General features: G+C 25.0%; 3 protein-coding genes across 3 annotated transcripts; 2 read left to right on the top strand and 1 right to left on the bottom strand.

Moving 5' to 3' along the window:
• Nucleotides 1-3: 3 nt before the first annotated feature.
• On the bottom strand, nucleotides 4-1,970 carry LOC128966487 (uncharacterized; the record flags this gene model as incomplete). The annotated part of the gene is made up of 6 exons (XM_054313336.1): nucleotides 1,779-1,970; nucleotides 1,585-1,696; nucleotides 1,190-1,487; nucleotides 802-1,118; nucleotides 521-712; nucleotides 4-455 (listed from the first exon to the last, which is right to left on the bottom strand). Coding segments are annotated over exons 1-6 (1,557 nt in total), but the record flags the coding sequence as incomplete, so codon positions are not given.
• Nucleotides 1,971-3,434: 1,464 nt separating this feature from the next.
• On the top strand, nucleotides 3,435-4,780 carry LOC128966486 (D-beta-hydroxybutyrate dehydrogenase, mitochondrial-like). The gene is made up of 3 exons (XM_054313335.1): nucleotides 3,435-3,651; nucleotides 3,723-4,100; nucleotides 4,155-4,780. The coding sequence occupies exons 1-3, from the start codon at nucleotides 3,435-3,437 to the stop codon at nucleotides 4,778-4,780; spliced, it is 1,221 nt and encodes a 406-aa protein (XP_054169310.1).
• Nucleotides 4,781-5,697: 917 nt separating this feature from the next.
• On the top strand, nucleotides 5,698-12,710 carry LOC128951975 (adhesion G protein-coupled receptor E3-like). The gene is made up of 9 exons (XM_054297290.1): nucleotides 5,698-5,749; nucleotides 9,376-9,618; nucleotides 9,793-9,979; nucleotides 10,032-10,100; nucleotides 10,178-11,035; nucleotides 11,093-11,477; nucleotides 11,549-11,781; nucleotides 11,863-12,208; nucleotides 12,273-12,710. The coding sequence occupies exons 2-9, from the start codon at nucleotides 9,405-9,407 to the stop codon at nucleotides 12,603-12,605; spliced, it is 2,625 nt and encodes an 874-aa protein (XP_054153265.1). The 5' UTR covers nucleotides 5,698-5,749; nucleotides 9,376-9,404; the 3' UTR covers nucleotides 12,606-12,710.
• Nucleotides 12,711-12,878: the final 168 nt, after the last annotated feature.

The raw sequence follows: 12,878 nt of genomic DNA, 5'->3' as shown, positions 1-12,878 counted from the left end.
TTTTTCATCAATAATATTTGATGGTTTGTTAATTGGGTTATAATGATGTCCATTATCTTTTGAATCGTATTGGAAGTACATATTGTCATCACTGATGACTTGTTCAATGATAATCCATCTCAATGTCTGACAAATGGTTTCTTTGTCTATTTTGATTTGTTTTTCATCCATAAATTTATCCAAACATTTGGTTGAAATATCTTCACTAATTCGTGCGCCATTACTATCAGCACAGTGGCATTTAGATTGACCCAGGGCGTTTTTAGAGCACTGGTATGCTTTGAAATTTCCCATAGCATCGCATTCCAGTTCATTATATTGTTGATAATCTGAACGTTGGTAAAATGTTTGTAAAGCGCACCGACACTCCATATCGGACTCAGGTCTAGTATTTCTGTCTAAATTGTATGGACCAAAAATCGTACCGTCCTTTGGATTAACACACTTACAAGTGGCTGTCAATACAAAAACATTTAATATATAATTAATATAATATGTTTGACATTTGATAATAGCATACCTGGTTTGCATTGTGTGGGTTTGTATGACCCATCAAAAGTGCAGGTTGAATCACCCATATTGTTAAGCTCTGCACCCTTTTTGAGGAACTCCAGTGAAAGTGCCTGTGTTTTAATGATATATTGTTCACAACTATTCTGATAGTTAGCGTCGGCTTCTTTTGTATTCAATTTTTTAAACTTTTGTTCGTCGTCTATATAAATGCAAAATTATTTTTTAAAAATTATTACAATTACCGATATATTTGTGTGTATAACAAAAAAAAAATAAATGTGAACCAACAACAAGGCAATGATGACAGTGCTCCATACATGGATGTCTTGGATGCTAATGGTCGACCCGTTTTTTCGTCAACACAAAAGCACGTTTGGTTAATACATTGCAAGGCCTCATAGTTGCCGGTGTGGTCGCACTTGGAGTGTATTTGTGACCAATGCTCCAAATTAGCCAGATCTACATCATATTGTTTGTTACGGCTGGGATCATAAGTAAACTTTTCATAAAAATGTTGTGCGCACTGACACGTAATGTTTTCGGCTGACGATCGCAATGATAAACCAAATGTAGGCTTTCCGTCAATTGGATTGACACAAAAACATCTGATAAGTACTTTGATTAGTAACTAATTTATAATGATATGATTGAAGACAACAATCATTGAATCACTTACTTTTCATCCCTACACTGTTTCAACTTATACTGACCGGTATTATCGTCACAATCGGGTAGTTCTATACTGTCGTAAAAAATTATCGGATAATTCAAATCATTTTTAGGATTTAAATCATTTTTAATATAAAATGTTGCCCTCAATTCCGCTGCCTTTTTCTTATTGTTATACTCTTTAAGACATAGTCTTTCCGATAATTTATTAGTGGGAACAACGCATTGTCCAGAGGATGGGTCGCAATCCAAACCATTTCTACATCTAACTGATAGTGAACTCACATCACACAGTTCCTCCTCATCTATTTTAAACAATTATTCAATAAATTATAACGTTTTTGAAAATTATATTTAATTTGATTAAAAAAAAGTGGCGATTATACTAAAAGTCTACTTCACCTAAATAAGTAACACAAGCGGGACAACATCCGTGTCCCGTTATGTTCTCCACAATAGCTTTTTTACCATTACTGGCCTCGACATCACAGTCAAAGATAGGCTCACATTGTATCTTAAAATATCAATAATATCATAATTGAAAGATAAGTTTTTTGAAAAATTTCAAAATTATTATTAATGCAAACTTGACATACAGTGCCACAAAAATCAGTGTATATATTATGACATGGATTATTTTCATCATTTTTATACAATATCCGATTTTGTAAACAATATGTATTTGACTCGTCAATTATGCTGTCCCATTCAAACTGATCCCCACACAAATAAGTTTCAACAAACACTAATCCTATCACTATATGACAAAATTGTCTGAACATTTTAAAACAATTATATACATAAATTTATATTTATAAAAATAATAAGAAATAATAAAAAATAAAATTTATATAAGTTTAACAATGATTTCAATACATATTGTTTGTATGAATTTAATTATAATGAAAACAGTTTTTACTGATTGTTTCTCAGTATTAGTTGCTTAGATATATTAAGTACTGTATACATGTATTTCTTATAATATAATAGATTAAAATGTTAAAATGTCAGACAAATCAAGAAAAAATAATATCAATAATAATAATAATGAAATTAAAGATAAGCTATTTATTTAAAGAATTTTTGTTTAATAATCAATAAATTTTTCATTATTTTATGCAATCATTATGAATCCTATTTAAAAAATAATCTGAAAACTTGCAGTAGATCCTTATTATTTTAAATATGACTTTTTTTGTAATTGATTATTTAAAATATATTATAAATTTAAATTTACAGTACTATTGTTCTCATTATTTTTAATTGACATATTTAAGTACTTATAAAAACATAGTTTTTTATTAAAAATAAAGGATAACATAATTTTGGGTTATTTGGATAAATAATTTATTAAAAAATGTATTATATTGTTAAATAAGTTTATTAAAGTTTAAACAGTAGAGATAGGCAAATAGAAATTTTCTAATAAATTTCTTTAAGATAAATTTCTGGAAAGTTTCTCAGGAATAAATTTCTATAGAAATTTTACTTTATTATTATACAATGGGATCCCCATATCTATATAGCTATTGTAATACTGATGATACATAATATACACGACAATACAGTATATTAATGGGATTCTTATTTATAAAATTAATATAATTATCTAATTATAATTAGTTTTTGTAAAAATTTATTTATAATTGATTTATATTTCTAGTAATTAAATGAATTATTTTTTACTTTGAATATTAATTAAAATACTACCGTAATAATAAAATTTAGTTAATATTTATAATTATAATGAAATTTTTAGACAATATAACAATTTGATATACTATACTATATCTTTAAAATTATTAAATATTTAAAATTAATGCAAATGATGTTGAATTAGATTTATACTTGATAACTCAATAATAATACGTAATAATACGTTGAAAATAAAATAACATTGAAAAATTACATTGAAAAGTTATAAATTTCCTCTATATATTATTTAAACATACAGTACATCACAAATACAATATATATATATATATATATATATATATATATATATATATATATATATATATATATATACATCAATTATATCCGGAGATCAATATTCCGGATACTTTTAAAATAGATTTATGTCAAGAATTTTGTTTATATTCATTAAATGACATCATATTTAAGCCAAATAATTATATTTATAAATAGTATTTAGAGTCAATCACTAGTTTAACAAATAATTCACTTTAATAATAATAGTATTAATTTTGTAAAATTTTAATATAAAAATTTTATTTATTGTTATCAATCAAATGGCTTATTTCAATATTGAAAGCTTCAAAACACAATATTTTTTAGTGTTTTCGGCGCTTAATTTGCTTCGTGTTGTTAATACATTTGATGGCGCCGTCAATATGATCGGTGGATCCATTGTTATGACAGCTCTGGCCTGGAATGTCACTAAATATATCCGAAAATATTTAAATCGCGAGTATTTGCCATCCAGTAAAAAGGCTGTCCTCATCACTGGTAAGATTTTATTAGCCGGTAATTACAAAAAAAATCAATAATTATTAACTATTTTCAATAACAAAAAATAGGAAGTGATAAAGGGTTAGGACATGATTTAGCCGTTAAACTTAACGAACAGGGCTTTAGAGTGTATGCAACTGTCATGGATATCAATAATCCGATTATTGACAAACTGATGACTGGTTCCAGATATGAGAATCTAATGAATGTCAAGAAGATGGACGTAACTAATGAAGAGGAGGTCAACAAAGTGGCAAAAGAAGTAAGCGATGAGTTGGTCGCCAATGAAGAGTCGTTGTGGGCAGTGATCAACACAGTCGAAGTACAAGAGTTCGGTCACTTTGATTGGTCACAGTTTTCGATGTATGAAAAGATTTTTGATGTCAACACCTTTGGAACTGTTCGAGTGATACGCGCTTTTCTGCCACTTCTTCGTAAATCAAAAGGTAATTAATTTGTATATTTTATAAACAGTTTACTAAAAAATAATTAAATATTAGGCCGTATTGTAAATGTTGAGAGTATTGCCGGACGACTGACTCTACCAAAACTGACGGCTTATTGTATGTCAAAACACGCAAATCAGGCCTTCAATGATGCGCTCAGACGTGAATTATATGAATGGGATATCAAAGTGTCAACCGTTGAGATGGCGTTTGACCGAAAGGCTGGCCAACTGTCCACACAAAACAAATTTTCTCGATCAGTGAACAAACAGTGGGCAATGACTCCCGATTATATTAAAGATTTTTATGGCATTAACTATTTGGATCAAATTAAAATCGAAAAACTAACACAAATTTTCCAAAACAACCTGGATGAAACTATGGATAATTTAGTGGATGCAGTTAGAAGTCCAGATCCGGCCATTAGGTACACTCCATACACGACTATCAAAGCCAAAGTATGGGCTAATTTAGCACAAATGGTACCAACAGAGTGGTTGGATAAGTATTATTACTCAACAGAAAAGGACTCTCCAAAACCTACCACTCCATCAAATTCATCGACTACTGAGACAACATCGTCAGAATCTTCGACAACTTTACCAACAAGTGATACAACAATTACAACACCAACTAATACTACCGCTACTTCTGATTTACAAAAACCTAAAACTTTATAATGTTTTTTATAACTTTATAAAACTTGATTATTATTGTTATAATTTAAATTTATTACAAATTGTTTGAAAATTACTAAATACTTTTACAAAACTAAAAAGTTTACAATTTTAAAAATAATAATCTAATTTTTAAATTGATAGCTTTAAACACTTTTAAAGATTTGTTTAATCCTTAAAAAACTAAAAAATGTATTATTAACTCAGTTGTACTATGAATTAAATTCAAAAAATAATATAATAAAAAATGTAATATCTTATTAAGTTTTAATTTAATTAAGTTTGATATAATACTGTTGATACATTTTCAAGTGTATCATACTTATGTGTCAAAATCATCTACCAAAATAGTGCAACCATGGTAATTTGATATAATTAAATTGATAAGATATTATATATATATTTATATATATACTATGCACACTGTACTGTATATATCGGATTAAAACTTTTTTCATATAATATTGTATGAATAAATCACTAGATTAATGATATAATTGAAAAGTGCAATTTAATTTTGACAACTTTAATATTAAATATCATTTCAAATTATATTTTTATTGTAATTATTGTAAATTTATTAATTATATGTTACACTTATATGTATATTAGATTTTATTAATTGATGTTTTTTAATTAATAATTTAATACTTAAATTCTAATTAAATGTATGAGTAATAAAAATATATTTATTGAAATCTTTGAACTCATTTGAAATGTTATAAAATATTTTAACACAATTCATGTGTTGACACATTATTGTAAACACTTTTTTTAAATAATATTTTGTGTTATCTTTACTTTATATAAGATTTTTTGTGTCTTATAACTTAATTAAATATATGATGACATAAATGTGTTTAAAGAGTGACATGTTTTGGAGTAGTTATTTAAATAATTTAATATTTATTATTGTTTTAACTATTAAATTTACAACAGTTTCACATTCAATTGCTGAACAAACTAATCCAGGTATTTAGATTTTTTCTTATTATATTAATAAATAATTATAAATAAATCTATGTATTAAATTTATAAATATTTAAATGCTAAATATATGTTTTAAATTTTATTACAATAGGATAATTATTAATTGTTATTTTTAGTAAAAATTATTATTAATATTACACAACACAGATATTTAATATGTAATTCTATTAAATTATTTCATATCAAAAAATGGGTATTATATAAAAAATTATTTATTATATATATATTTTTATATTAATCGGAAATGTTTGTTATATTTTAATTGCTTTTATCTACATGTGCTTATAAATAAAACAATTATTTGTTGTAAATTTTATAGCTAATTGTAAAGATACATGTTTTATTAGCAATAATAATAATAATACAAATGTAATTTATAATTAAATATATAAATAATATCTAAATCTTAAGATTACTAATCTTACGATTCAAAGTTAACTATTGTTAATATTAAAACGTCAAACAAAAATTCCTTAAAAATAATACATTATTTAATTACTTTGATGTTTGTGTAAAAATAAGTATTGATAAAATACTTGTATAAAAATTAGTTGCATCACTTAATAGCAACAATTTTTTTAAACCTATAAATTATAAATTTGACAAAAATTGATTAATAATATGATTAAATCATAAATTGTCTTTCAATAATCTTAGACAAATAAAACATTTTTTTGTGTAAAAACTTGTAACTAATTAATTTTATATAAAATTACAATTAAATAGTTTAACAAAAAATTAATTTAATTAAACACAAAACAGTTATAAACACGAAAATTTCGAATAACTATAGACTGTTTTTTATAGTGATGTTTATATCAAAATGCTAGTTATATTTATCACTAATATCTAACATTTTTTGTAAAAATAACTTTAAGTGCAATTAAGATTTATAAAGATACTGTATATAATATTTATATTGTATGATATAATAATATAATGTCATTTTATGTTTGTCATCTTATGTAATACAAATAAATAACTATAAACTATATTAAACTATTTTATTATTTAAAACATAATTATATTTTTAGATATTATTCAATTATACAATAAATTTAACAATAAATATTCAATTCAATTATAATTCAATATATAAGTTATAATTGAGAAATATAAACTATTAGTGCCTTCATAAACTGTTTTTGCTATTATTACAGTAAATAATACTTAATATTTTTTTATAAATTTAACTTCTATAATATAAATAATCTATTTAATAACTATTAATATTTAAAAAAAATTATTTTGAGTTTATAGTTTTAAAAAATAAAACATTAATTTAGATTCTTTATTTGAATTATATTCTACATTTAATATTCTTTATTTAATTAACTCAATTTATTTAGGTTATATTCATGAATATTTATTTAGCAAACAAATGATTTTTTATTATCATTTTTAAATATACGCAACAAATCTAATATTAAAACAAACAAAACTAAATTAATTTATGTCTAACATTGTTAGCTGACGTTTATATGGGTTTATTAAATAAATTATTGAATGACAAACATGTACATTGATATTAGCGTTAATTGTATAATATATGCTTTTATAGATAATAAAAATTCTAAAAATAAGAATTTTTTTTAAAAAGTTTCAGAAATAATTTTCTAATTATGAAATATTAATCTTGTGTTCTCTAAAATCTTTTATATTACATATATACTGTATATACATATTTTGTATTAATTAGTCTAAAATCAATATATTTTTGTAACATTTTTAAACATTTGGTTCAAATTTTTGTTCCAATAATTTTATATACTACTCTATATTTAATTAAATTTAATTATTTAATAATACTATAAATAATTATTTAGCTATAGTATTTCTTTATATCAAAATTTCATAATTCATAGTTTAAAATTTAAACTTTAAATACAGTTTATTGCAATAATTAAAAATATATAAGGTTTCTATAATACAGTAATAATTCAAAAAAAAATTTAAAAATTGTATATTTTTATGGAAATTTATTAGAAAATTTTATGTGTCATCGATAAATACATTATATAAACAAAGTAAACAAAGTGTTTAATATATTGTTATTTTCCATATAAACATATTACCTAATATAAACTTATAAGTGCAAACATTAACTTTATCTTTTAATTTAACATTCAATTATTACTACAAACAAATAAAATAATATTGATTTACTACCTGTATTTATACTAATAATATAAATACTGTATATTAGTAATTAAATTTTAAGTTTATTAAATTTAAGTATTATAATTCTTAATTTTTTTATCGTAATAAAATTACACAAAACATGAAATCTCAATTAATATAAAAATTGATGGAAAAATCTCTCTAAAAAATAGATTTACTATAAAAGCCGCAAATATGCTAACATTTAAATGGTATATAATTTATATCATAAACTTATAATTCTGAGATACAAACTTATAATATATGATAACTTAAATGCAAATTATAGCTAAAATAAGTATGGCTTAAGATTTTTTTTGCTCAATATTTATATTTAAATCTCTTTTATATTTGTAAATGAAAATAATGTACTTTGAATTCAATGTCTACGAATACTCTTATTGTTATTTAATATGTTTTTTACTAATTTTTATTGAGTCATTAGTTATGACAATACTTGTATTAACTAATATATACATGTATTGTATGTAATAAATTTATGTATTAATATATTATACAATATATTTTAAGATAAATCCGTGTGTCGGCTATTTTTAAGATAAACAAATTATGAAAGTTTTCAACAACAAAAATCATGAAAATTAATATCATAAGTAATTATATAAATATGATTACATGATTACTGCTTCAAGTGCTAATCAGATTTGATATTTCAATTACATTTATCAATGGGAAAAAAGTTTTCAATTAAAATATATTATTATTATTATTCTACAAAATTAAAGTGCTTACAATTTACCAATTTTTGAAATACTATTAAAAAGATTACAGTTTTGTACAAATTATAATAATAATATAAAAAAGAATTAATTAATTAAATTAAGAAATATATATTTAACTGTTAAAAAATATTTAAGAAAAATATAATTAGAGTATTTTTATAATGTCAATAAATTTTGTTAATATTACGGTAAGTTATTTAAATAATTGTTACAGTTTTAATTACTAATTTTTCATAATAATACACTACAAAATTTTGATAAATATTGTTATAAATTATGTAATCCTATATTGTATATTATTATTATAAAATATGATAATTTAGTATACAATGAATTATAAAAGTTGAAATTAGCTTTTTATATAAAAGTCATTAAAGTCATAAAAGTATTAAATGTCAAAATTTATTATATTAATATTAGTAACTTTATATATTGTAACATTAATCTGTAAACATTCATTTAATTAAAATTAATTAAACGATTCATATTAACAATTAAAATTGTAAATATAAGTAATTATAACATTTTATATAATACTACAATATATTATAGTATAATTAAATAATATTGAAATTAGTATAATAACTTATAATAACTTATTATAAATTTTGTAGTCTTAAAAATTAAAATTAAAATATATTATTATAATTTATAAAAACCATAATTAATTTTTTATATTATTAAATTTTATAAATTAATGTACAGAATGTCAACACTGGGAAACATTTTGTTCAATGGCTGAAAATGCAAAATATGCAAACTTTCAGTGTATCGATAATACAGTATTTTATTATGAAGATAATGAAAAAGAGGAATGGGATCGGAGTAGACAACTGTGTGCACAAAAATTTGGTGCCACTCCTGATGCAGATCTCGTAGAGCTTTCACAAGATTTTAATAGAGACAAAGCTGCAGAAGTTATGATGTCTTCACTGAATCTTAAATCAAGTATTAATATATACAGTATATAATTTATAATATATAATTTTAATTAATATTTAATCTAAGTTTATATAAAAAGTATATATATATAAAGAGAGAGAGAGAGAGAGAGAGAGAGAGAGAGAGAGAGAGAGAACTATAATTATTAAATAAATTATTTATTCAATTGCTATGAATTAGACGCTGAATTGGCAACAAGTGGTGTGTGTTGTATGAGAAAAATAAGTGACACAATGGTTGGTCAAAAGTGTCAGTGGCTATCGAGTGGTCGCGAAATCAAATACAATAAACCAGTTGATGATAAATCTTGTCTCGTAATTGTCACCACTTTTAATAAAGATAATAAAAAATTTGATGACGTATTTGGGTAATTAAAGTCAAAGTCAAATAAATCAATTATATATATTTTTAATTTTCAGTGTAATTAAAAAAGGCGATGACTTTAAAATGAATTATTTATGTGCTTACAACTTACCAAAGGGTTGTCCGTTAGTAAACTATTGAATTATTTTATTATTCAATCAAACAAACACACAATCAAACTAAAAGTCAATTGTAATTACAGACCGCGAACTATTCCAACAACAACAGCACCGCCGCCGCCGATATCGACCACAACAACAGACAGTACGGAAACAACACATACAACTGTTTCGATCAGTACTAGTAGTGAAACACCGAAAAGCACAGTTAGCACGCCTTCGACCACTACCATCGGTCCCGACACTGACGTACAAAAAGCTTTGGATCATTTGGAAAAACAATTACAAAAACCAGACATAACTACCACTGATATCATCAAATGTTCCGATAATCTCAATAAACTTCTTAAAAATAATTCACTCGAAACTAAACAGACTTTAAACCAAACGCTTAATATTGTGGATAAAATGCAACAAATGTTTTACTTGAAGAGTAAAAATATTAGTGAATACAAAAGTTTTACTGAAAATTTAGTGGACAGTTGTAGCAAAGTGTTGGACTGTGATAAAGCCTGGTCTGGTGTCGACCAAATTGAGATGAAAGCTAACTTAAGTGCAAATATATTGAAATACATGCAGGAGAGCTCGTTCAGGTTGGGCTGTAGGGGTGAAACTACTAATAATGATTATCCGATACAAGAGATTTCCAAAGACAACATTGTTATCCATACATTTCACATGAATTATAACAACAAAACGACATTCCGTGTCGAGAAAATGCAGTCCTCGATCACAATCCCTGAGGGTATACCCGAACCGGAACAGGAAAGGGATTGTATTCGTAATACAGCAGTCGGGACTATGTTTCATAAATTGGCTCAATATCTTAAAGAAGGGTCTAATGATAAGCGGAATGTCAATACAAATATTGTTGCTTTTAGTATAAGGAATACACATAACAGTACACGACTTCCCCATAATGTTTCACCCGTTAAAATTAGGTAATTTAAAAAAAGTCTATTTTCACATAATATTTACAACAATTTTTACAATCTTAGTGTCAAACACCACAAACAGCTGGTGTTTGGCGATAAAATGAGTTGTGTTTACTGGAACTTCCAGCAAATGAAGTGGTCATCGGAGGGCTGTTGGCTGAAAACAAGTGAATCAAACCGACAAATAACTGTTTGTGAGTGCAATCATTTGACAAATTTTGCGGCACTTATGGATGTAAGCGGACGCGAGACCAACACTAAAGTTAAGGATATTTTAACAAAAGTCTGTTGCGGTCTATCCATAGTCTGTCTAATAATAACCATCGCTTTTCTTACACTGATTCGGACGTTACGTAATAGACGTAACAATATTACCAGTAATTTATGTGTTTGTCTATTGATTGTTAATCTGTTAGTAGTGTTTGGTATGGATTTAACCGAATATAATGTAAATATAATTTTAATTTAATATATTAATAGTAAAAATATATTTCTAAATTGATGTTTATTGTGGATCAGGTATTATGCGAAACAGTGTCAACACTATTACTATATTCAATATTGGCATCATTTTCATGGATGCTTATGGAGGGCTACCATTTGTATCAGATGATAGTACTCGTGTTTAGTAATATCGGACACTTACGGCTCATTTACTTATACGCTATCGGCTATGGATCACCACTTGTAATCACTTTGTGTACAATTTTAGCCATTGGTTTTAACGAAGTCAAACAAAATGACTCTTATTTGTAAGTCTTAATGGATTTAATATATACAGTATATATATATATTTAGTAAATTATAAATTGTAATAATAAATTTTCTTGAAGTTGTTGGATATCATCACCAACACACCCCTACAGAGTATGGGCAGTGGCCGGTCCAGCACTGGTAGTCATACTGGCCAATACAGTCATTATGTATTTTGCATTACGCGAAGCGTTTTCGGCAAAAATGAAGAAAAAACAAATCCAAGAAAAAGATATCACAGTTAGCTCTGCAAACAATTCACAGATCATTAATATAAGCGAAAAATTGTCGCAAAGTTTTTCGTGGATGAAAGGCTTCGTGTCGTTAGTTATTATGTTAGGCATTACTTGGATATCATTTTTGCTTTATATACACGAATTTGGACAACACTTCTCCTATATATTCATTGTATTAAATGGTCTCCAAGTAATGGCACATAAACTGGGAGTACTGTATATAACTTTATTAACTAAATTGTCTATAACTTTAGGGTGTCTTTATATTTACTTTTCAAATACTACTTAACGAAAAGGCCAGGAATGTTGTGAGTAAGTCTTACCGCAAAAGGCAACCATCGAGATACCTGTCCTCTCTATACAAGTCAACCTCAACCAATGTATTCACGAGTATGAGATCAAAGTCGTTAAGCAGAGAAAAGTCATCCAACAGTTCAAATAACTCTTCGTCTGACACCAATTGGGCCAAACAGACCACCAAAAAGAGATTGAGTCAATCAAACAGCACGTCATCCATAGCCAGCCATAAGAGTCAAACTATTGCAATGAGTAGAGTTAGAAATGCATCCAATAGTATATTATATTAAGATTATTATTAGTTTATTTGTATTACAGTGTAACTGATAATTGAATCTTACTGTAGTATATAATTTCAATTGTCAAATGTATCAATACCTGTATTAAAACAATTTCCCAATTTAATTTATCTGTAATATATGTAATAATTTAGTTATTTTATGTTTTAATAATGACCCTAATTTTGAATTTACTGTATAATAAAAAATTTGTAACATTAACACTGGAAAAATATTAACAAAAAAAATTATAAACGTATACTAATATTTTTGTCACTACAATAC

The sequence above is a fragment of the Oppia nitens genome, unplaced genomic scaffold (assembly GCF_028296485.1).
Source record: "Oppia nitens isolate AA-2021 unplaced genomic scaffold, nextdenovo-longstitch-racon4-pilon3 scaffold1_pilon_pilon_pilon, whole genome shotgun sequence".
In the NCBI taxonomy this organism is placed as follows: domain Eukaryota; kingdom Metazoa; phylum Arthropoda; class Arachnida; order Sarcoptiformes; family Oppiidae; genus Oppia; species Oppia nitens.
This window is presented reverse-complemented; position numbering and strand designations above follow the sequence as displayed.

What these genes read in the sequence shown, in the direction of transcription:
- LOC128951975 (XM_054297290.1), top strand. Translation starts at nt 9,405, where the DNA reads ATGGCTGAAAATGCAAAATATGCAAACTTTCAGTGTATCGATAATACA. An exon ending in TTCACTGAATCTTAAATCAA is followed by an intron (nt 9,619 to 9,792) that starts GTATTAATATAT and finishes GCTATGAATTAG; the next exon opens with ACGCTGAATTGGCAACAAGT. An exon ending in AACTTACCAAAGGGTTGTCC is followed by an intron (nt 10,101 to 10,177) that starts GTTAGTAAACTA and finishes TTGTAATTACAG; the next exon opens with ACCGCGAACTATTCCAACAA.
- LOC128966486 (XM_054313335.1), top strand. Translation starts at nt 3,435, where the DNA reads ATGGCTTATTTCAATATTGAAAGCTTCAAAACACAATATTTTTTAGTG. An exon ending in AAAGGCTGTCCTCATCACTG is followed by an intron (nt 3,652 to 3,722) that starts GTAAGATTTTAT and finishes AACAAAAAATAG; the next exon opens with GAAGTGATAAAGGGTTAGGA. An exon ending in ACTTCTTCGTAAATCAAAAG is followed by an intron (nt 4,101 to 4,154) that starts GTAATTAATTTG and finishes ATTAAATATTAG; the next exon opens with GCCGTATTGTAAATGTTGAG.